Source organism: Pelodiscus sinensis, chromosome 3 (assembly GCF_049634645.1).
Source record: "Pelodiscus sinensis isolate JC-2024 chromosome 3, ASM4963464v1, whole genome shotgun sequence".
NCBI classification, from domain to species: domain Eukaryota; kingdom Metazoa; phylum Chordata; order Testudines; family Trionychidae; genus Pelodiscus; species Pelodiscus sinensis.
The window spans coordinates 8,361,633-8,385,295 of record NC_134713.1 but is presented as its reverse complement, the minus strand read 5'-3'; the positions used below and the strand labels follow the sequence as shown (position 1 = coordinate 8,385,295).

The 23,663-nt window shown below is 48.2% G+C and overlaps 1 protein-coding gene across 4 annotated transcripts in view; it reads left to right on the top strand.

The window, feature by feature from the left end:
• The window catches only part of PAQR8 (progestin and adipoQ receptor family member 8), a 71,276-nt gene that overhangs the window by 24,967 nt on the left and 22,646 nt on the right, over window positions 1-23,663 (top strand). For 2 of the 4 annotated variants that reach the window (XM_075923334.1, XM_075923333.1), the window contains exon 2: window positions 2,746-8,221. The exons of the other annotated variants lie outside the window; for them this stretch is intronic. In XM_075923334.1, the coding sequence (XP_075779449.1) occupies window positions 2,800-3,858 (1,059 nt within the window). In that variant the 5' untranslated portion in view covers window positions 2,746-2,799 and the 3' untranslated portion in view covers window positions 3,859-8,221. Of the gene's footprint in view, window positions 1-2,745; window positions 8,222-23,663 lie in introns of those variants that run through there. 4 annotated transcript variants of the gene reach the window in all.

Sequence of the window (23,663 nt, the reverse complement as noted above, 5' to 3'; positions counted from 1 at the left end):
AACATGTAACAGCTGAAAAACTCCGCAGTTCCACGGTTACATGCACCTGGCCCCCCGGGAGCTGGTGCATTCTGCTCCCAGAGCTGGTACATGCTGCTAACACAGAGGCAGCAGTGCACAGAGACAGACAGCTCCCCAGGAGTGAGGTGGGAGTCTACACGTAACTGTGTACGTTACCCAATAAGCCCGTGCTTATTGGTTAACCATTTACACGTTTATACTCTCACATCCTTATTATCCAGTCAGATCCATTGACCCGACACCCAAAGTCTGGTCGCTGGAGGCGGGAAGGCGTCAGGTCATCACCTGCCCCAGCCCCTAATGAGTGTGACTGCAGCTCTCAGCCCCCACTCCACACGCAAATCCCTCCAGACCTGGGATGGAGGAAGAGGGATGAAGGGGGTCAGGGCCTTAGGGGGAAAAGGCAGAGTAGGGCTTTGCAGGAGGAAGTGGGGCAGAAGCAGGACTTGGCGGGGGAGGTTCCATCACTCCTGTGGGAAGTGTATGGTTAAAGCATGATAATGTTGGTAGCCCTATATGCAACAGCCAGCGTTTGTTGCTTCAGGGAAAGGAGGAAATAGCTCACGCCCCCAAACATAACCTCCTCTGTGTTTACTGGTATTTGGACTGTCTCCATGACAGTGGTTGTTGAGTGCATGCCAGCTAGTGAGAGAGGCCCTGACCCTGCAGACATGGATGTGCATGCTTCACTTTACACACTTGAGTAATCAGAGGCCTGTAATGAGATTGGGGGAGTGCTCAGATTCACTAATGACAATCCTAGGGTGTTTGTAGGATCGGGTCTGTTTGGGTTTGCTTTCCAATGTGCAATTGCTTTGCAATTATCATCACTAAAACTCACCTGCCATTTTGTTTCTTGGTCACCCAGTTTAGTGAGCTCTCTTTATAACTCTGTGCAGGCAGCTTTAGATGTAACTATCCTTGAGTAATTTTATCACTGGCAAACTTTCCCACTTCACTGTTCACTAGGGATGGAAGCGGCTCGTTGACTACCTGATAAGCGAATACTTATCGGGTAGTCGAGTAGGAACTCGACTCGTTACTCCCCCCCCCCCCCCCGCTGCCTCTATCAGAGAAAGGCAACAAGGGGGGGAGCATGACCCAGTGCTGGGGGGAGCTGGCTTAAAAGCCACCTCCCCCCCAGCACCGTCTTCGCAGGGGGCAGCGGGAAATAGCACGAGCGGGGATTGAAACAGTCCAGCTCATGCCAGTCCCACTGCTGCTCCTCTCTCTTTGGAATGTACGAGAGCCTCCTGCGGCACAGAAGGGAACCCACACCAGTGGGGACTGATATGCTCCCTGCTGCCACAGGTTCCCTCTAGCTCTCGCCCTTTGAATTATACAAGAGCTGCAGGCGGCTCGTGTACATTTCAAAGGGAGAGGCGCAGTGGGAGAGCGAGCACCCCCCTTATCGATTCCCTCGACTACTCGATTAGCTGATTAATCGAAATTTAACATCCCCGCTGTTCATCCCTTTTTCCTGATCCTTTATGTACAGGTTGAACAGCACAGTTCCCGGGACAGACCCGGGGGGGAACCCTGATATTTACCTCCCTCCTTTGTGAACACTGACCATTTATTCCCACCCCTTGTTTCCTGTCTTATATCCCGTTATTGATCCATGAGAGCATCTTCCCAATTATCCTGGACTCCGTAGGCTTAAAGCACAGTTGCGGCAGCGCATTAAACTGAAAGTGTAGCCACAGCACGAGCACTAGGAGAGAGATCTCTCAGCGTTCCAGGTAAACCGCCACCAGGAAGGGAGTCGCTAATGCCATAGCCTTGTGCACACTGGCGCTTAATTACAGCGCTGTAACTTGCTGCGCTTGGGGAACGGAGGGAGAGGGTGTCACACCCCGAGCCAGCAGGTTTACAATGCTGTAAAGTGCCCGCGCAGACTTAACCTTAGTTTGCTGAAGAGCCTTTGGCGAGGGACCTTGTTAAAAGCTTTCCACAAGTCCAAGTCCATGTCTCTCCAAGCCTGTCCGACTGGGTCTTATAACAACCGTAGCCACATGCTGTGTTTCAAGGCAGGTCCTAGAAAGAAGGGACCTCGAGAGGTCATCAAGTCCAGTCCCCTGCCCTCATGGCAGGACCAAATACTGTCTAGACCATCCCTTATAGACATTTATCTAACCTACTCTTAAATATCTCCAGAGATGGAGATTCCACAACCTCCCTGGGCAATTTATTCCAGTGTTTGACTGCCCTGACAGTTAGGAACTTTTTCCTAATGTCCAACCTAAACCTCCCTTGCTGCAGTTTAAGCCCATTGCTTCTTGTTCTAAGAGTCAGGGTTGGGAGATGAAGAGGGGATCTGGGACTCTGTATGTGTGTGCGTATAGTGGGAGGGCAGGACAGCTAACACCCTCTCCCCCGCTGAGATTTGTACCAGGGCTGTTTGCTCTTCCCCCTCCTGTCCCTATCTGGGAGCGAGAGCAAAGTGCCCAGCTTCTGTGTCCCCTGCGCTCCCCAGTCCGACTGCGCTTTTCCTTCGCTCCCTGAGGAAGGGGAACAGCCAGCACAGTCCTGTCTGTGGAGTGTTGCCCTGTTACTTCAGCCTGGGTTTTGGCTTGCTAGGCTGTGTAGTGCCCCTCTTGCGCACGGGGCTTTGCGTAAGCTAAGAGCTCCCTCTTGGCTGTGCCCCGCACGCCCTGTGGGACTGTGGGATTCACATTCCCTGGCTTCCTTCCGGCTTGACTCCCATTTGTCTCCTCTCTGCAGGGCGAGAGCTTGGCCGTACCCATCTGCGGGCTCCCCTCCTCTGTGGGGAGTGGGATGACTGCCATCCTGGAGCGCCTCAGCACCTTGTCCATCAGTGGGCAGCAGCTCCGGCGCCTCCCCAAACTCCTGGAGGAAGGCTTCCCCAAGATGCCCTGCACCGTCGAAGACTGTGAGGTGCCCCAGCTCTTCCGGGAGCCGTACATCCAGACGGGGTACCGCCCCACAGGCCAGGACTGGCGCTATTACTTCCTCAGCCTGTTCCAGAAGCACAACGAGGTGGTCAACGTCTGGAGCCACCTGCTGGCGGCCTTGGCAGTGTTGCTGCGGTTCAAGGCCTTTGCGGAAGCGGAGGCGCTCTCCTTGGACGTCTCTTCCTTGCCGTTGTTCATCTTCGTGCTGTCCTCAGTCACCTACCTCACCTGCAGCCTCTTGGCCCACCTGCTGCAATCCAAGTCAGAACTGTCTCACTACACCTTCTACTTCGTGGACTATGTCGGGGTCAGCGCCTACCAGTACGGCAGCGCCTTGGCCCATTTCTACTACAGCGCGGACCAAGCCTGGTACGACAAGTTCTGGCTCTTCTTCCTCCCCGCCGCTGCCTTCTGTGGCTGGCTTTCTTGTGCGGGCTGCTGCTACGCCAAGTACTGGTACCGGCGCCCCTATCCCCTCATGAGGAAGGTATGTCAGGTGGTCCCAGCAGGGCTGGCGTTCGTCTTGGACATCAGCCCCGTGGCACACCGGGTGGTCATGTGCCACTTAGGGGGCTGTGAGGAGCAGGCTGCCTGGTACCATACCTTCCAGATCCTGTTCTTTCTAATCAGTGCTTATTTCTTCTCCTGCCCCGTACCCGAGAAGTATTTCCCAGGCGCCTGTGATATCATCGGCCATGCCCATCAGATATTCCACATGTTCTTGGCCCTTTGCACGCTCTCGCAGCTGGAGGCCATCTTCCTGGATTACAAGATCAGGCGGGACATTTTCCTGAGTAGACACGGTCCCCTCTCCATCTACCTGTCCTGTGCCTCTTTCTTTGGCTTGGTGGCCTGTAGTGCCATCACTGCTCGCTACCTGCAGTGCAGGATCAAAGCAGCGCTGGCTAAAAAAGAGTCCTGAGAGATCCTTGCGAAGACTAACGAGACACTGACTGGCTGCTACTGATTCGGTGGAAACCAGCAGAGGATAATTTATAGAGACATAACAGATTGGTTTGTTTGCATAACAGTTTGTCTAACTTATAACTGAGGGATGGGTCACAGGCTGGAGTCGCTCTGTGAGAGCCCTTCTGTCTAAAGCAGGGGTGGGCAATAATTTTTGCAGGCATGTAATGAATTTTGGTACTGGTTACGAGCTGGCTCGCACCTCTTCCCTCACCCCAGAAGGGGTGGGACCTGGAGCAGAAGGAGCGGGGCTGGGGACGAGCCTTTCCCCAGAGTCGTCTGGGGCCAGAGGCTATGAAGCCAAAACACAGCAAAGGGCTCACGGCCACACCGCTGCCACGTTGCATGGCAGCTGCCCAGGGTTGCTGCGGCTATTTAAAGAGCTGGTGGCTCTGGTCCCTGCCAGGGTAGCGCTGTGACCAGGAGCCATTTAAATAGGATCCTGCTTCTGGAGCCACCACCTAAAAATTCAGTGGCACGGCCAGCAGGATATAAATAGAAAGTGGCCAGATCCAGTCTGCTGGCCAGATCAAAGTATTAGGTGGGCTGCATACAGCGCCTGTGCTGCATTTTGCCCAGCCCTGGTCTAATGCATTTTTACTTGAGTGACCATCTCTTGCAATGCAGGGGTGTTTTTTTAAGCCAGATCGGGGCACTTCACCAAGGATGCTTGATTGCTTGGATTAGGCCGAGGTTTCTAGTTTTATGCTAGTAAATCTGCAGGGAATAATACATTAAATATCAGGGAAACCTTCCTAAGGGTCATTAAACTGTAAAGCAGTCTCCCAGGGGAAGTAGAGGAAACACCGTGGCTAGAGCTATCTCAGAGTTTACAAAGCACAGTAGACTGTGTAGCATGGATGAATCCTGCATTGGCAGGGGGAATGGACAAGATGACCTACTAGATCTTCTTCCATCTCTGCTCTACATGAGTTTGGTCCTGCTTCCATTAAAGTCAATAGCAACATTTCAGTAGGAACAGGACTGGGCCATGTAAATCTAAATTTTCGAGGAGTAGTTGCAGAAGTCTGGGAGGCACAGTGGTATCTAGCGTACAGCTGCACACGTCTTATATATTCGCAGGTTAGAGTCTCGGTGACTAGTGTTCCCTGGAAGCTGTGCGCTTGTGTGGCCACACAAATAGCACCCAGCTGATTAGCAGAGCGCCCACAGAATGGTGCACATTCACACATGCCTTGGTGCACATAAAATGTATTCCACACGTGGATGAAAAAGATTAGAGAGTACATTGCTCGTGACCCATGTTCTCTCAGCTTTGCCCTCCTGAAATAAATCGGACTAGTTTCTTAGGGTGACTTTGCCAAATCTTGGTTATATAGATGGATCGGGACCACAGCTCAAGATCCATCTACCCCAAAACTTGGGGGATGTTCCAAACCAGATCAGAATTTCCTGTCTCAGACCCATCTCTGCTTCACTGTTTGACTTTGACCCAGGTTTTCCTCCAGAAAACACCTGGCACAGCGGTGACATGAGTGAAATTACCTTTTCTGCTACTGGAAGACGTCACCGTGGGTGTGGATAAAAATACAGTACTAGAGCTGCTCATGGAAATTTAAAACAGTGAGGCGGACTGTCTCGGGGGCTGGTAATGGGATATGGAGCCTTTCCCTAGTAGATCAGTTGTTGCAATCCAGCCTGGACCGGTGGCGATGCAGGTGACTGGTTGGGTGATTGCATCAAATGAGTTTGTGCTCATAGCTCAGTCAGTGCTGGAGCAAAAGAGAACAAAGTGTAGTGACAGTCCCCATCCAGTCCTGCCTTCAGTGTAGCGACAGTCCCCTTCCAGCTTCAGGTAGGTAGGGCATTTTGGGGAAGCTTGTTCTTTCTACACCCAAGGTTGAACGTATGAGGGTAAACAGAGGTCTTCAAGGTTGAGAGTCTGCCACCTTTCATCAACGCTCAGTAAAGTTAGAAATTAAAACATTGTCATTGGGGAAAAAACAAGGGGGGGTATGTACACTCCTTTTCCCTTTGACTATCCGCCTGATGTCCCTGAAAGTCTGTTGTACTCAGAGCAAAATTATTTTTCCATTTGCACTGCAAATTTCTCTTGAATATTCTACTCCAAGAGATGCCGGTGGAGTGGATATACCAAAATAAACAATCCTACCCTGGCAGAGGAATGGGCTAGATTTGGGAGTTTCCTACTCTGGGTCGTGGCTTGTAAGGGTAAGCTGCTAGCTGTGCACAAGACACTTTGTTTACCTGCACCTCCACAGGAACGGGCCATTGGCTGTGGATCGCCATTCCTGGCCAATGGGAGCTGTGGTGTCCCGGTCTGCATAGCTTCCTGCAGCTCCCATTGGGTGGGAGTTTGAAAACCCCGGGACTAAATGGTGTAATAGGCCTTTGCCCTGTGCTATGGGTGCAACTGTGTACAGATCTAAGGCGGCGTTTAACCCTGGCGCTGTAGTATGGAAACGGGGGTAGGAAACAGTTAAATGTTTCCTGCCGATGGTTATGGGCCATTCCTTTCTACCATCCCTAATGAATTACACAGGTTTGGGTGGTTTAGAACTAATTCACCAACTGGATAAGTCCCTTCTTTGTCTCCTTGAGTGGGAAGGTTGGAGGCTGTGAGCCAGCTCTCCAGCTGGTGTGAACTGGAATAGCTGCACTGAAATTGATGCCCCTTACATCAGCTGTCTAGGAGGCTCTGGCTCTGTGCAGTCCTCACAGACCTAATTTATAAAATACAGGACTATGTAGCACTTTAGGGTGTGTCTAGACTACAGGGTTTTGTCGACAGAAGTTTTGTCAACAGATACTGTCGACAAAGCTTCTGTCGACAAAGAGCGTCTAGACTACATCCAGTTCTGTCAACAAAGCAAGCCGCTTTGTCGACATGAGAGTGTAGACGCAAAGGACAGTGTAGGTGCAATAATGCCTTCTGTCAACAGAACCCTGTCGACAAAAGGTGTTATTCCTCATAGAATGAGGTTTACCGCCATCGACAAAACTGCTGCGTTCTGTTGATGTTATGTCGACAGAACTCAGCGGCAGTGTAGACACAGGTATAGTTTTGTCGACAAAAGTCCACTTTTGTCGACAAAACCCTGTAATCTAGACACACCCCTCAAGACTAACAAGATGGTTTGTTAGATGGACATCATACCCAAAGTTTTCATCTAATAAACCATCTTGTTAGTCTTTAAAGTGCTACATAGTCCTGTATTTTGTTTCAGCTACACCAGACTAACACGGCTACATTTCTATCACCTAATTTATAAGACTTCTTTTCTTGTCCCTTCTGCCCTCTCCCCGTGTTAAACCTCAGTTCCCTTGTGGTAGATTATACCACTGCACTCCCCATGTGTCCTGTGCGATACCTTCATGCCCAGATGGTCAGCAGTCAGGTCAGATCTTCACCTAACGTCAGCAGCGCTATGCTGATTTACTCCAGTAGAGAATCAGGCCCATGAAATCCAAGAAAATCTGGATTACCTGAATGTATTTGAAACTGACCTTGGAGGTGGGGCTTAGAGCCTCGGTGACTACAATCCTGAGCTTTAGTATTTGTGGGATTTTTGAACTCTCTTTTGGGTGTGTTATCATTCTCAGAAAGGCTCCGTTTTGTTTTGATGTTGGAAAACCCTTTCCTCAGGGGAGGGTCAGGTAGGGAGGGAAAGGATTCTCTGGTGTAGGGGAGCAGTGGACAATGGCAGCTTTGAAAATCGAGCCACTTATTTAGGTGCCTTTTTGTGGATAAGGAGCCTACATATGGGCACCTTAATCTGAAACTACTGGCCTTACTGGTGAGTTAAATACATTTATGGGAGCAGCGGGGGGTTGGCTCAAGGGATCACTAATAGGATGCAGAGGCTGTAAACTTTTCATTCTTCATTCAAATTTAGCCTAAGTTGGTAGTGGTGATAAACAGTGTTCCCTGTCAGCTGTGCACTTGGACAGCCACCCAAGAGAGATTTCGGTGCCGCCTAGCTGATTAGCAGAGCGTCCGCAGCCAGCTGTGTGTGTTTCCATGTGCCCCGATGCACATAACAAAATGTATCCAGCACATGGGTGGAGAAAATGAGAGGGAACATTGATGGTAAGATGTTTGTGTGAGACAGCTGCTCAGCAGCCTTTGTAAAATTACTTGTTTGGTCTCTGGTCAGTTTTGGGGGAAGAATCCATCAGAGCCGATTTTCTTCTTATGCCTGGTCTACACGCTTCAGTTGAACCACTGTAACTGTAAGGGGTTAAAGCAGTACAAAGCTCTCTAGTGTGGATACAATTAGAGTGGTATGAATGTGTTTCTCGATATCATGGTGAATAATAAAGTATTCTGTATAAGGCATCTTTGTTCAAAATAACTGCATCCACACTAGAAGTTGTACAAGTATAGTGTAAAAAAAAATCACACCCCTATCCTAATTTTTCTGATATGCTGCCACAAAATCTTTGTGTGGCCCAAGCCTTCACTGCCCCAAAGGGTTTAAAGTGGCCTCCACACTATGTCCCAACAGAGGAGGCAACATAAAACCATGCCATCTCAACACAAGTGTTTGCAAATCACAGAGGATGAGAACGTGCATCACTCATGGTAATGAAAGGACCCAACCCAATGCTTTCTGTGACACTTTATCGCCACCTTCTGGTGTCACAAAGCAGCTTATTTTTTCCTTTCCTCCTGTTCTCCCCCCCCCCCCCACATTCCCACAGTAACTCAGTCTATTTATTCCCGTTCTCCTCTGCAAATCAGATCGGTAACTGACCCCCTTGGGGAATGATGAGGCTGATGTTGCAGGGGTCTACTGACCAACGCTGCTTTTCAGATAACGTCCTGAGGACACTGGGTGCTCCATCAACACTGGAATTAAACCAACCCTGGAATTAAACCATTGTCTGTTCTCAGGCCAGATGATGAACCCCCACCCCTTCCCAAGTTGTCTTGCCCTTGTGCCTTACACATCTGGTTGGAGACTTTTCTTGTAGACCTTGTATGTGTGCACTCCTAGGAACCAGCAGGTCGCTGACAGTACTACTCTAATCCCAGTGAAGTCATTGAGAGTTTGCTTTGACTCACTGAGGATTGGTCCTAGGAGGATGTAAATGCCTTCCCATTTGGCTACCAGCTCATTACTTCTTCCACAGCTCCCACACTCCCGTTTGCAACTGGTCTTCCTCCCACTCCTAGAATCCTTTGTGCCAGTTCTGCCCCCCAGTCTGGTCAGAGGCTCAGAACTGATGCAAGCCACCCAGCTTGCAAGGCATCTGATGCCATCCTGGTCCCAAGATGCTATGTGTATCACCCTCAACAGGGTGGCCATGGGAACAGGGTTACAAAGCTCTTGGGAGCGTGCCCCTCAGATGGAGACGTCATTGGAACCATGCTGAGTAACACCAGTTGGGGATCTGGCCCAGCATGTCCAGCTCCTCACTCTTCGAATTGGCAGGTTAGAAGCAGCAACTTTGCCACCAGCAGCCTCATGATTACATCACACTTAGTGGTTGATTGTTACCACGAGACTTGGCATCGAGGGGGAATGCGAAGGGGATCGGTTAGCCATGAATTTCCTTGGAGTACTTCATGTGACAGAACGGAGATGTGTGCTTAAGGCTACTCATGTGCCTTGGTATTTATGAAACTCGTACTGACTGGGTTTTAAAAGCATTGCTTTCTACCAAACATAAGTAGTGAGTTTTGCATTTCCTCTTGGGGAGTGGGGGTTGAATATTATGCACCAGCCATCCCCCTGGGCTCCCCTAACTTTGTAGAGACCACTGAAAATTTTATACTGTATTGATAGTTGTTCAAAATTCTTAGTAATAAAAATCTATAGATCAAAGGCAATGGGTACAACGTGAAATCTACAGATCCACAAATAAGAGGGGGAATGGGATGGTTATAAATTGTTCAACCAAAAGTTTTGGCATTAAAGACCCGGAATTGTTATTATTAATAATAATAATAATAATTAATAATATAATATTCTTTGCTTGTCTTTCATCTCAAAGCAGTTTACAAGCCTCACCACAGGTAGGTATTACCTTCTTTGTACAGAAGAAGCACAAAGTGGTTCACTTGTGATTAGCTGGAGAGACTGTGACTGCACCTAAGCTCTGAATACAGAGCCTGATTCAGCAAAGTGCTTAAGTGTGCTTAAAGTTAAGCACAGGACAGTCGTCCTCTTGACAGTCAATGGGACTACTCACATGCTTAAAGTTTAACATACGCTTAAGAATTTTGCCGAGTTGAGGCCAGAACTCCTGGCCATTGTTCCTCCTTGTTCTCGTAGCCAGCTGACCATCTACCACTACACACTGTTTTCCAGAGAGCTTGTAAACTCAGGAGCAAAGCTTGAGTCCTACAGGTTAATCTGGGATAGGAATGTTTCCTCCTCCTACAACCAAGGTTTTTTTCCCCCCATCCTTCATATATTATGTAGCGCCCCCTCTCCACCTGGTTACCTTCTTTTAGAGCCAATCTCCTTTCAGGTTCGGATGGATAGGTCTGGGTTCTTCTGGATCCCGCCACCTACTCAATTTTATTCTGATTAATGTACTTGGCGGTGCCTCCACCCCCCTCACTCCTTCCTAGCAGGGTTGCCAGGGCAGCTTGGGAGGAAAATTCTAGCCCAGGATAATCCCCACGTATTCGCCAGATAGTTGGAGACTCCCAGAAAATAACACAAACACATACACTATAATAAACACAATTATATTAAACAGGAGACAATTATAACAGAACAGGGTAAAACATTATTTTTAGGGTCACCGGTGCCCTGCAACTGTGAAGTTAGTGTCCTGTTGGTACGCGTACTTTGTTGGGGCCCTTGATGACTGTTGACCACACAATCCTTCTCTGCAGTGGTTTAGCAGTGGGGCTGACTAGGTCCAGTACAGCCCAAAGGACTCACAAATGGGAGAAGGCAGCAAATCCCTCCACAGTTTAATAGGCTGCAGGTAATAAAATCCCCAAACAAATTCCCTGACTTACTAACTAAAAATTGGTGCACTCACACACTCCATGAATGACCTCAGGTTGAGAGATGACTCAGTCTCTGCAAAGGGGCTGCTCTCTTCTCACAGGGGTCCTCTTCAAGCAGGAACCAGGCTGCTTTGGTCCCAGAATTTCCCCTCACCGTGAAGGGGTGCAGGGCTCAAGATGCAGACCACACAACTGCACCAAAATTCAAAACTATAGCCTCCCAGCCCAGCATTCAGACCCACACAGCAGGCAGCAGCCCTGAACGTGCTGCTAGAGCCCCGCTGACCATGCAGTGACCCTCTCACCCAGGGAGCTGGAGCCTACTCAGCCTGGCTGGGGAAGCCTCCCAGCAAACTCCACAACTGGGAATCAACAGTGGAGACATAAACCCAGCTGAGGGATCCTGCCTTCAGGTCCCTAGAGGCTAGCTCTCAGGGGGAACCCTGCATGCAGGCCTGGGGCTTACTAGCTCCCACACACTCAGTCCTCCCCTTTTCCTGGCTGGCTCCAGACTCCCCTCAACAATGGTCTCTCCTTCCCCCTGGGAGGGGCATCTCACTCCCTGTGGGTTGCCGGGCAGACTCTGGCCCTGGTAGGGAGGGGGAGCCAAGGCAAACTCAGAGTGCCTCTCCCTGAGCTGCCAGCAGACAAAGCCCCGGGAATCCAAGCAATCTCCTTGGGGGTTACACTCTCCCTGTGCGAAAGTTCTTGCCGTCCTCGGCAAGGGTCATTTAACCACAACACAAACATGCAAGGTCCTTTCCATCAGGTAATAGTATACATTGTTTAGTTGACAATAAATATCATTAGCCAATAAGTAAGTATTGCTGTGTCCACATACAATATTAATTTAAACATTAAATTGTTATTCAATTTACATTAATAACATTCTTACTATATTTAAATAAATGACTTAACCTTGGAGTCTCCATTGTTAACTATCAGACACAAACAATAATAGGCCACCCGCACCCATCTATTTACTAAATGCAGAGGGACAGAGGTGGAGGACCCTGGGACATCATAGGTGAGTTTCTGTACAGGTTTTCGCTCTCGTTCTGAACGTCGAAGTACAGGAGCTTCTTCATTCTCAGGGTTCTCAGCAGTAATGACTGCAGGACAATCAATGATTTCCCTCTCTGCAGGTTGCATGGCTTCTCCCACATCCTCTACAGGTGGAACCATCCTAGCTGGTAAACCACTTGCCTCTTCATGCTGTATTGTTGACTGAGGGGGTACAAAGGGTGCAGCTTCAGGGTTAAGTATTTGAGCTAGAGGAGGCTCAGATTCTCCCTCTCTAACAGTTTCTACCTCACATAGCTGCTCATGAAGCATAGGAGGTATTGGATAATAGGGGAAGAATTCCTCTTCACTGCTACTCTGTGAATGAGGATCATTTTCTCCAGAGGAGGTTAAAGACTCACTGTCTGCCTCCTCAGCAGATTCAAGTTGTGCAGTAAGGGTTCTTTCTGCAGGAACTTTCTTCCTTAGTCTTGAACGAGTAATGGGTCGCCGGGAGGAACCACATTCACTATTTTTCTCTTCACCTATTAACTGCCCCACTGGCAAGAGGTGGTTTCGGTGAATAGTCTTACAAACATTTTTTCCATTTTCCATCCTAAGGCGATATACAGGCAAGTCTGGTAGCTTATCAACCACTATGTAGGTGTCTGCATTCCACCGGTCAGCTAATTTATGTTTTCCAGTGAGACCTAGATTTCGGATTAAGACTCTGTCTCCTACCTGCAGATCCTGTTCACGGACCCGACTATCATATCTCTGCTTGTTAGCAAGGTTGCTTTTTGTGGCTGCTTGGGAGGCCAGTCTGTAAGCTTCCCGCAAGTCACGCCTGAGACTCTGAATGTACTGGAGATAAGTTGTTTCGCTAGCTTCATCAGAGGATATCCCAAAACATAAGTCAATTGGTAGCCTGGCTTCTCTGCCAAACATTAAATAATAAGGCGAAAACCCAGTGGACTCATTTTTAGTGCAGTTATAAGCATGCACAAGGTAACTGACATGCTCACTCCATCTGGTCTTTTGGGATGGATGTAGTGTTCCCAACATGTTTAGCAAAGTCCGGTTGAATCTCTCCGGTTGTGGATCTCCCTGGGGATGGTAAGGAGTGGTTCTGGACTTCCTTATTCCCAGGGTTTTTGTAAGTTCACGAATTAGTCTGCTTTCAAAATCTCTTCCCTGGTCAGAATGGATTCGGGCCGGGAAACCATAATGTACAAAGAATTTGTCCCATAAAATTTTGGCCACTGTACTGGCTTTTTGGTCTTTTGTGGGATATGCTTGGGAATACCTTGTAAAATGGTCAGTAACTACAAGTATACTGGAATGGTTCTTTCTATCAGGCTCCAATGACAAAAAGTCAATGCACACCAATTGCATGGGTGCATCTGTAGCGATGTTCACCATAGTCGCTGCCTTTTTTGGCAGAGTCTTCCGCTTAACACACCGAGAGCACCATTTGCAGTGGTCTTCCACAGATGCTGTCATTTTGGGCCAATAAAACCGATCTCTGACCAGTTCCAAAGTCTTATCTACCCCCAAGTGACCATGATCATCGTGCAGAGACTTCAACACCATCTCCTGGTATTCTTGGGGTAAGACCAGTTGTTTCCGCACATGGCCCCTTACAGTCTGGGTGGTCCGGAATAACAAACCTTTGTTAATCACTAAACGATCCCACTCTTTTAAGAGAAGAATTGTGCCGGGGGAAAAGTTAGCCTTAGAGATGGGTTTTTCACCCTTTTCTACAGCTTCCAGCACAGGTCCAATATTTGAATCTTTCCACTGAGCTCTTCTCAATTCAGTCGGAGTTAACTGGGGCAATTCAAAAGTCTTTAGCCCAACGAGGTTTGCATAAATGGTAGGTATAGCCTTCTCAGACAACCCCAGTGTGTCAGCATATCTTTCCTCATTTACATAAGGGGACTGCACTTTTCCTATTACAGCCTTGCAGGTGGCACGAATAGCAGGAGATGGTATCTCCATCCACTCAGACTCTTCCTCGAGTGGGTTATGAGGGTGACGGGACAATGCATCTGCGTCTGCATTGGTTTGACCCGAACGGTACTGCAGCTTAAAGTCATAAGCAGCCAAGGCAGCCATCCATCGCTGACCAGTAGCATCTAGTTTAGCCGTGGTCTGCACATAAGTAAGTGGGTTATTATCTGTTTTTACTACAAAGGTCGCTCCGTATAGATAATCATGAAGTTTGTCCACAACAGCCCATTTGAGAGCTAAAAACTCAAGTTTGTGCACGGGATAGTGTCTTTCAGAGGCAGTCAACCCTCGACTGACAAACGCCACAGGTTTCCATTTATTCTCATAATTCTGATAGAGAACTGCTCCTAATCCATCAAGACTGGCATCTACGTGTAGTTCATAGGGCTTGGTAGGGTCTGCAAAGGTTAACACTGGTGCAGTGGTGAGTTTCTCAATAAGGGCATGGAAAGCGCTGTTGCATTCCTCAGTCCAACGGTCTCCAAATGGTTCATTCACCTTGAAATACCTCTCATTAGGACTTGCAAGCTTATGTTGGGGTGATCTCTTCCACGTTGGGGGGTATCCCCTTGTCAAATTGGTGAGCGGTCTCACAATGGAGGAGTAATTTTTTACAAATCGGCGGTAATATCCACAGAAGCCTAGGAAAGATTGTAAAGCTTTCAGGTCTTTGGGTGCAGGCCAGGTGGTTAATGCCTCAATCTTCTCGGGATCAGTCGCCACACCTTCTGCTGACACAATATGGCCTACATATTTTACTCTGGTCTGACAAAATTGACATTTATCAAGTGACAGTTTCAACCCACTAGCGTCCAGGCGGTCTAACACTTTCATTAGTCGAGCTTCATGCTCTTCCAGAGTTTTCCCAAAAACAATTAAGTCATCCAAATACACCAGCACTTCTAACAAATTCATATCCCCCACTGTCTTCTCCATCAAACGCTGGAATGTAGCAGGAGCTCCTGAGATACCTTGGGGCATCCTCTCAAACTGGTAGAATCCCAAGGGACAAATGAAAGCTGTTTTCTCTTTGTCTTCAGAGCTCATTGGGATCTGGTAGTAGCCGCTTCGTAAATCTAAGACAGAGAACCATCTGCTTCCTGCTAGGCAAGCTAAGGCATCATCTACCCTAGGTACAGTGTATTGATCTGGGACGGTCCTTTTATTCAGTGTGCGATAGTCCACACACATGCGCACAGTCCCATTTTTCTTCCGCACCACCATAATGGGGGATGCATAGGGGCTACGGGATTCAGAAATTATTCCTGCTTCCAATAGTTCTTGGATATGCTTTCTCACATCCTCAATGTCTGCAGGTGCCAGTCTTCGGGACCTCTCCCTGAAAGGCCTGTCATCTGCCAAACGAATGGTGTGTTCCACGTTAAGGGCACACCCCACATCCCATTCTTCAGTGGAGAACACATTAGGTCTCTCGCTTAACTGCTTTTTTAACCGGTCTTTCCAACTGGGAGATACAGGAGAATCACCAAAATTAAAAAGATCAGGATCCAATGCCTTACAGGGCTTTCTGGCTGCAGCTGCAGGGCTCATAACACTCTCTACTCTATACAATCGTGCCAATACCATTCCTCTCCTGATGGCTATGGGATGGTTGGTTTCATTTCGTATTCTGACCATAATGCCAGCTTCTTCCAGCTGTGGTAAGGACAATAAACCTCTCAGAACCATCAGACCACTAGGGAGGTTATCTCCATCAGAGGACTCCATCATTACTGTATGAGGAAGGCTGCTACTGTGCTTCTCAAGTTTTCCCCTCAAGTCAATCTCACCATGTGGGGGTATGGACAGAACAGCTTTGGATACTCTTACTACTTTCCCTAGAGATTCATCGTCAGAGCTATCATGGTCAGAAGGCATTGTGGATGAGCCCAGGGTCAGTTCTCTCCATGGAGGGCGAACCACATCTGGGGTCTTCTGGCCCAAACGACCACAAAGTGTGGCCAAAGATTGGAACATGTTGCTGTTGGTTCCAATCAATATGGGAATGCCATCAGAATTTTGTGTCTCAGGACAAATCAAAGCCAGAGTATCACAATCCTGGAGACATCCAGCCAGTTCTGCAGGAAAACGTAAAGTCACTAGTACATATCCATCGTATGGGTAACTAGCATTGCTAAGGCCCCATATTGCCAATCCTTCTAGAGGATGGATCTTCACTTGAGGGAGGAATTGCCGATGGAATTCTCTAGTAATGATGGTGACCTGAGATCCACTGTCCAGCAGGGCCCTACAGGGAATCCCTTCTACCATCACATTAACTACCGCTGCTGGGCCTATCAATCCTTCTGGGAATGGGCTCCAGGAAGGCTGTTCATAACACAACTTAGTGGAGCTCTGACTGTAATGGCTCCCAGTATGCTCCATTACTGGGATCCTTGGGAGTTTCCCTGTAGCTTCTTTTTTCGTTGCGCTACCTTCTCTTCATTCCTTGGGTTGTCACACTGGGTGGAAATGTGCCCATCCTCGCCACATCGGTAGCAGAATCTCTTGTTCCTTGGGAGGGTCACCAAGGTTTTCTTTACAGGTTCTCTGTTGGGGTCCCTTCTCCCTGGGTGAAAAGGAGGGTACTTCCTTTCTGTCAAAGTTGGTGGAAGAATATCGCTAGATGACCCCTGAGGCATCTTACTCGTCATAAATTCAGTGAGCTGTGCTGTCAGGGTTTTGAGCTGTTGATGGAGGTCCTCAGTGGTAGGCAGACAAAGGTCATCCTTCAGTTTCTGAGGACCAACGGTCTGGCTCACTGAGATCTTATTCCTCTCTCTAACCGTTCTCTTTTCCTCCTCCTCCCGGACTTCTCGCAGCAGTTGGTGGAATTCTGGAGGACTGTCCAATCGGTCTGCAAGTTTCAATTTCATAATTAGAAAATCATCATAAATGGCACCTCGTATGACCTGTTCTAGTCGTACTCGGTGTTCCTTGCTCCTTTCAGTGCCTTTACGGCGGATGCACAGTTGAAGGGATGGTTCCAATCTGTGAAGATAGGAAGATAGTTTTTCACCTGAATGTTGGTAACAGGATCGAAACTGAAAGTAGAGGTCTTCCCCAGTCTCTAGGCTCCCAAAGGCATCCTCCATCGCCGAGAGATAGTCATCAACAGTGGCAGCAGGCTTGCTGGCTTTTAATGCACAGATTACATTCCCTGCAGGTCCTCGCAGGCTTTCTGCCACACGTTTCCTCTTTTCAGCCTCACTACATTGCCATTCCTGCATCACCTGATTTAGTTGATGCCTCCAAGTGTCATAGTCATCTTCCCCTACAGGCACAGGTTTAATGCCTGAAAAGAACTTCAGTTTTCTGTAAGGGCCTGATTCATATGCTGTCTTTATGGACTCCCCTATTGCTTTTCCCATAGCAAAAATTATTTGGTCTGTAGAACTGGAAGGAGGCACAGGACTACTTCCCAAAAGAGTCCTTAATTCAGTCATGGTCTTCCCTTCCTGCATAAGGAAGTTCCCCAATTTGGACTGAAAACCATTAGTTTCAGATGGTGGGGCAGATGGGGAGGGAAAACGTGATTGTGTTTGAATGGTCACCTTCCATCCGTCCTTCTCTCCATCTGGCAGAATTACATGGGGAGTCACTACAGTAGACAGTATAATCTTGCTCTCTACAAGAAGAGATAAAGTAGCTTCCCCTTGTGCTTTCATCTGACTCCGAACCACACAGGTTCCCCATTCTCTGACATTAGCAATCTCATCTTCAATTTGTCTAATTTCCCATTCAGTGGGTACATTAGTGAGCAGAAAGTGGCGTTCAGGGTCAGCTCCCTCCAGCTCACACCAAGCTATAAGCCTCTTCTGATAATCCATACTGGGAATTTACTTAATATCCCAGGAAGACAGCAGGAGTGTATATAAGGTATGAGTTTAAAAGACGGGATCCCAGCGGTGCCTCCAATGTAGCGCCCCCTCTCCACCTGGTTACCTTCTTTTAGAGCCAATCTCCTTTCAGGTTCGGATGGATAGGTCTGGGTTCTTCTGGATCCCGCCACCTACTCAATTTTATTCTGATTAATGTACTTGGCGGTGCCTCCACCCCCCTCACTCCTTCCTAGCAGGGTTGCCAGGGCAGCTTGGGAGGAAAATTCTAGCCCAGGATAATCCCCACGTATTCGCCAGATAGTTGGAGACTCCCAGAAAATAACACAAACACATACACTATAATAAACACAATTATATTAAACAGGAGACAATTATAACAGAACAGGGTAAAACATTATTTTTAGGGTCACCGGTGCCCTGCAACTGTGAAGTTAGTGTCCTGTTGGTACGCGTACTTTGTTGGGGCCCTTGATGACTGTTGACCACACAATCCTTCTCTGCAGTGGTTTAGCAGTGGGGCTGACTAGGTCCAGTACAGCCCAAAGGACTCACAAATGGGAGAAGGCAGCAAATCCCTCCACAGTTTAATAGGCTGCAGGTAATAAAATCCCCAAACAAATTCCCTGACTTACTAACTAAAAATTGGTGCACTCACACACTCCATGAATGACCTCAGGTTGAGAGATGACTCAGTCTCTGCAAAGGGGCTGCTCTCTTCTCACAGGGGTCCTCTTCAAGCAGGAACCAGGCTGCTTTGGTCCCAGAATTTCCCCTCACCGTGAAGGGGTGCAGGGCTCAAGATGCAGACCACACAACTGCACCAAAATTCAAAACTATAGCCTCCCAGCCCAGCATTCAGACCCACACAGCAGGCAGCAGCCCTGAACGTGCTGCTAGAGCCCAGCTGACCATGCAGTGACTCTCTCACCCAGGGAGCTGGAGCCTACTCAGCCTGGCTGGGGAAGCCTCCCAGCAAACTCCACAACTGGGAATCAACAGTGGAGACATAAACCCAGCTGAGGGATCCTGCCTTCAGGTCCCTAGAGGCTAGCTCTCAGGGGGAACCCTGCATGCAGGCCTGGGGCTTACTAGCTCCCACACACTCAGTCCTCCCCTTTTCCTGGCTGGCTCCAGACTCCCCTCAACAATGGTCTCTCCTTCCCCCTGGGAGGGGCATCTCACTCCCTGTGGGTTGCCGGGCAGACTCTGGCCCTGGTAGGGAGGGGGAGCCAAGGCAAACTCAGAGTGCCTCTCCCTGAGCTGCCAGCAGACAAAGCCCCGGGAATCCAAGCAATCTCCTTGGGGGTTACAATTACAACTTGTAGGTCAGTGTGTGCTCCCTGGATACTGGGCTGTGTTTGTATTTCCTTCCACCAGATGGCACGGTTTTCTCATCCACTGCACCAGAAAGTATGCTTCTTGCCATAAATGCTGTGTCTTCATAACTAACTTCTAAAAGAACTAAGAAAAGAAAAAAGATTGACTTTGAATAGGCATGAAGCCAGTGCAGTGTGGCTACTTTTTATTCATTGAACGTATTTCTGTGCAAGGCATTCCTTTCTTTAAAGTGTTATCACTCATGGAAATTACAAAGGCAACCTTTAAAATGTGTGGGTTAGGCTTTCAAAGTGTAAATGTTTGTAAAATATAAAATTGGGGATGGAAAATCTACAAAAAAGAGTAGGGATTTTTTTAAAACCAATTATAGGGATTTGGGGATGCGGGGAGGATATCATTTTTTAATTTATACATCCTAAGGATATTAGAAAGAGGTGCACAAAAACCTGAAACTGACACTAAATAGAAAGTGAACTTAACTGACCAGGTCAAACTGAGTGAAGTACAAAGAGTAAAACTGTATGGGGAGGGGGAAATTACAGTGAAGTTTAAAGTTTTTTCTTTTTTTAAAGTAACTACTTGCACTGCTAATAGCGGTAGGGAAGATTTTGTTGAATGCGTAACTTTTCCCCCTGGGGCACCCAGATACTATGGTAGTGAGTGTCTGATAGGACTCAAAAATATTATCTGGTCTTATTCCTGAAGCTTATTATTAACATGAATTAAATAGGCCAAAGGCTGGGAAATGGGTTTAAATTACGCAGGCTTCATTTGATGTTTTACACAACCAACTACCCCATTAAAGGAAGGAGAAAAATCTCATTTCCTGTGTCACAGCTGGAGTAATGTTCATTGCTGCCTGGAGCTCCCACTGACCTCAGCTGTGGATGTTCATTGCCTCTGAAATCAGGCCATAAGCATTGTGAACCTGAAACTTATGGCCCCAAACCCTTCCTCGTGGTCTTAAACAGTGCAGCCAGCTCCAGTGTCTAATACCTCACAGTTGTTCACTGTGTTCTAGAGGAGGAGAAGAGAAACTTTCCATCACTCCAACAGAAAATCCCCCTAGACATAAATAAGAAAGTATAAAAGTCACCCTTTCCAAGTACCTTGCTATCATACCTGGGTTTGCAGGGACTTGCTCACAGGAGGGGAAACAAGGCAGAGACAGAAGGGCCCACCCTGCCTTCAGGTGGGTGGGCAAAGACAGAGGCGGGGGTTAAACCCTGGTGCCCTAGCCTCGCTTCCTGACTGCAGCACCTGGTGGAGTAGGGTGAGCTCCAGTGCGCCCGGACCTGCTTCCTGGTGAAGCGGGACAAGTGCTGGGGCATGAGGAGGACCCTGGAAAGGCCTGGCTGCAAAGTGGGTTGGCTACGGCTCACTCAGGCCCACCCGTGGCTATGCCCCTGAAACAAGGTGGCTACAGCACCAGGCAACGGAACATAGTGGGAAGTGTAATCAGGAGGATTTACTGCTGTGGTATCTGGACAGGTCTCTGGCTCTGTCAGTGATGATAACCAGAAGGCGGCTTGCGTGTGTGCTCAGTGGTGTGGGCCCAGTGACCACCGCAGACCCCGAGAGAGCCCCCAAAGACCACAAACCGGATAAGGATCAAAGGTGCCCGGCCAGGTTTATTGTTAAGCAAAGTACAGTCGTAGCTGTCCGTAGACTACCGAATCACTACACACATGGACTTACAACAATGGCCTCAGCACAACTAGTGGGAAATTCCCAGGGCCCCCCAGCTGGACAAAGACTGTCCCCCCAAGACACTACTATATATATAGGTACAAACAAGTTACACATCACTGCTGAAGTGTCAGGTTACCACCCTCTGATGTTGTCAGGTTACCACCCTCTCATGCTTCTTAGCTACCACTCATCACCCTGTACCTCGTGATTTGATTAGATCATCTCTATCCATCATGTTGTCATTTTAGACTCTTTCCTGAACCTTGCGTCTGTATCTGTGTGGAGTGGGTACCAAGGTCTTTTCTAATGAGTTTGCTCTCTCAGCCTTGTTTGTGCCAAGTGTTGTGAGCAGGGGGCTGCCTCTTGCTCACAGCTTAGCTTTACTTTATATTAGTCATGTTTTGTCTGTTGTTAGCTAGCCCTGAGGTCTCAGACCAGGCCTGCGTTACATGGGCTTACGTTTTAGGCCTTCATCTTACTGTAGGAAGCTGACTTCCTTGTGTTGTGGCTTGAATGTTCAAAGGTTTGTCCTCTTTTCAGTGTTAGTATCGGTGTGACAGGATGAGCTAGTGTCCCCGAGCAGGATCTGTGTCCCAGGGTGTTAGGTTCTGTAGTCAACCTGTGGAACTCCTTGCCAGAGGAGGCTGTGAAGGCTAGGACTAGAATAGATTTTAAAGAGAAGCTAGATAATTTCATGGAGGTTAGGTCCATAAAAGGCTATTAGTCAGGGGATAAAATAGTGTCCTTGGCCTCTGTCAGAGGCTGGAGAGGGATGGCAGGAGACAAATCGCTTGATCATTGTCTTCGGTCCACACTCTCTGGGGCACCTGGTGCTGGCCACTGTCGGCAGACAGAATACTGGGCTAGATGGACCTTTGGTCTGACCCAGTACAGCCGTTCTTATGTTCTTATGTTCTGTAAGGACACATTGCAAGACTGCTCCAAAGAGCTGTACTGAGGGACGGAGGATTGGAGCTTGGCTCAGGACACAAAGGGCAGAAGTAGGAACCGACCCGGCTCTCCAGCATCCCACGCTGGTACCTTACTCAAAGGACCAATTTTCCTCCCTGCTTTACTGCAGTCATTAAATTTTTTTTTCTGAACATCCCACTCCTTCCAGAACACCTGATAGGAATGTGGATTAATTGATCTGCCACCAGCTGGGCTCAAGTCCTAATTCTTCTGCAGCCTTCCTGTATGCCTGGGGTGAGAGAGTTAGGCCCAGCTCCTCAAAGGTACATGGGATTCTAACTTCTGTTGGCTTAAATGGCACTAGGAGTGTAAATACCTTTGAAGATCCAGGCCTTTGTCTCTCTGTGCCTCAGTTCCCACTCTGTACAGTAGGGATAGTAGCACTGCCCTGCCAGTCAGAGGTGTGGTGAGGATAAATCCATTAGAGATTGTGAGGCACTCAGATCCCCCAGCAATGGGAGCTGGATACGTACATTAATGAGAGCTTAGACTTGGTGGCTGGTTGTGCCTCTCTTTAATCCCATTTCTTCCAGCCCTGTTTGGCCTTGAATCTGTCACTTTACTTTCCAAGCTCATCAGACCCCATTTTTTATCTCTCTCCCACTCGAAAGCCAGGGTTGCATCTCTCCCTGCCTGACCTCCATTTGCAGAACTCCGCATCCCACTGCCACTCCCATGCCTACAGCATGGCCGTTGTTCTAAAATTCTGATAAAAGGCCATGGGAAAATAATTCCTCCAGCTGCCTGATCCTCTCACATCCTATCTGTCGCTTTAATGATTTGGAGGTGAGGAGTGCTTCCTTCACAGCAATCTTCTTCAAGGTCTCTTGGCTCCCTTGTTATGGCATCTTTTCAAAGAAGATAAAATTATGTGCAGAGGATGAGACCAAACCTCAGCATAAAATGCAAACCAATGGCCAATATTAGTGCACAGTTAAAATTCACCACAGTCTGATCTTGCTTCCTTTGAAGCCAAGCGAAGGATTGCAAGTGTCTGTCATAGGAACAGAGCCAGGCCTGGTTCAGGAAATGTTAAGTTGTTTAGTTCCTGGCATATTATGATGTCCATTTGCAAGCCCTTTTAGCCATAGGGGTTTCTTGCTCAAGAAATCCATGTTGCCTGTCCCACTGCCTTCTTGTGCAAAAAGGCTTATTCCTCGTGGCGAGAGGAATAACTCTTGTGCAAGAAGCCCCCTTGATCAGGGTCCATTGAAGTCTGTCACCAGCTCTGCCCGTTGCTGGCATCATGCTACTGTGTATCTCCATGAAACTGTCACTGTGTATCTGTATTACTGCTGTAGAATGGCAACTGGAACTGCTCACTTGTGTGTCATAGAGTCAATAGTGCTAACAGTGAATGGAGATTCTCCTGTGGGGTAGGTAGAACTTCTGATTTGAGAGCAGGAGGATCTGAGTGTTCTCAGAAAAGAAAAAAGTCACTGGAGAGGAGAAGAGCAGCTGGAGAAGCAGAAAGGGTAGGGGGAAGGAGAGGGGCAGGCAATGGTGGAAGGGAAAACCAGAGTCCTTTCCTGCTCATTTAATGCTACCTTTAATTGTCCCAGGCCCAACTAGCATGGGGATAGCTGCGTTTGAAACACCTGTGGAAGATGGACAGCCAGCTAACTCCTGCTGCTTCCTTGATCTGAAAAAAAAACCCAAAACAACAAAAAGCAATAAAAAAAACCCGAAACAAAAACAAAACCATGGCACGCAGTGCAAGTGAAGGTCTTCTGCCTTCCAAAGAATTAAAGGACAATGGTATGAGAGACAAAGGAGCCAGCTCGTTTTTTAAAGGCCAACCTAACCTTCCCCTCCCTCCCAAAATGTTTTATTTTTGTAGCACAGAAAATCCTTCCCATTGCAGCATTTGATCTGTCCCTGAACCACAGGCCAGGGTAGAGTTTCAAGTGAGGAGATGAGGCAGTAAACAAAGATTTTGCCAGCAGA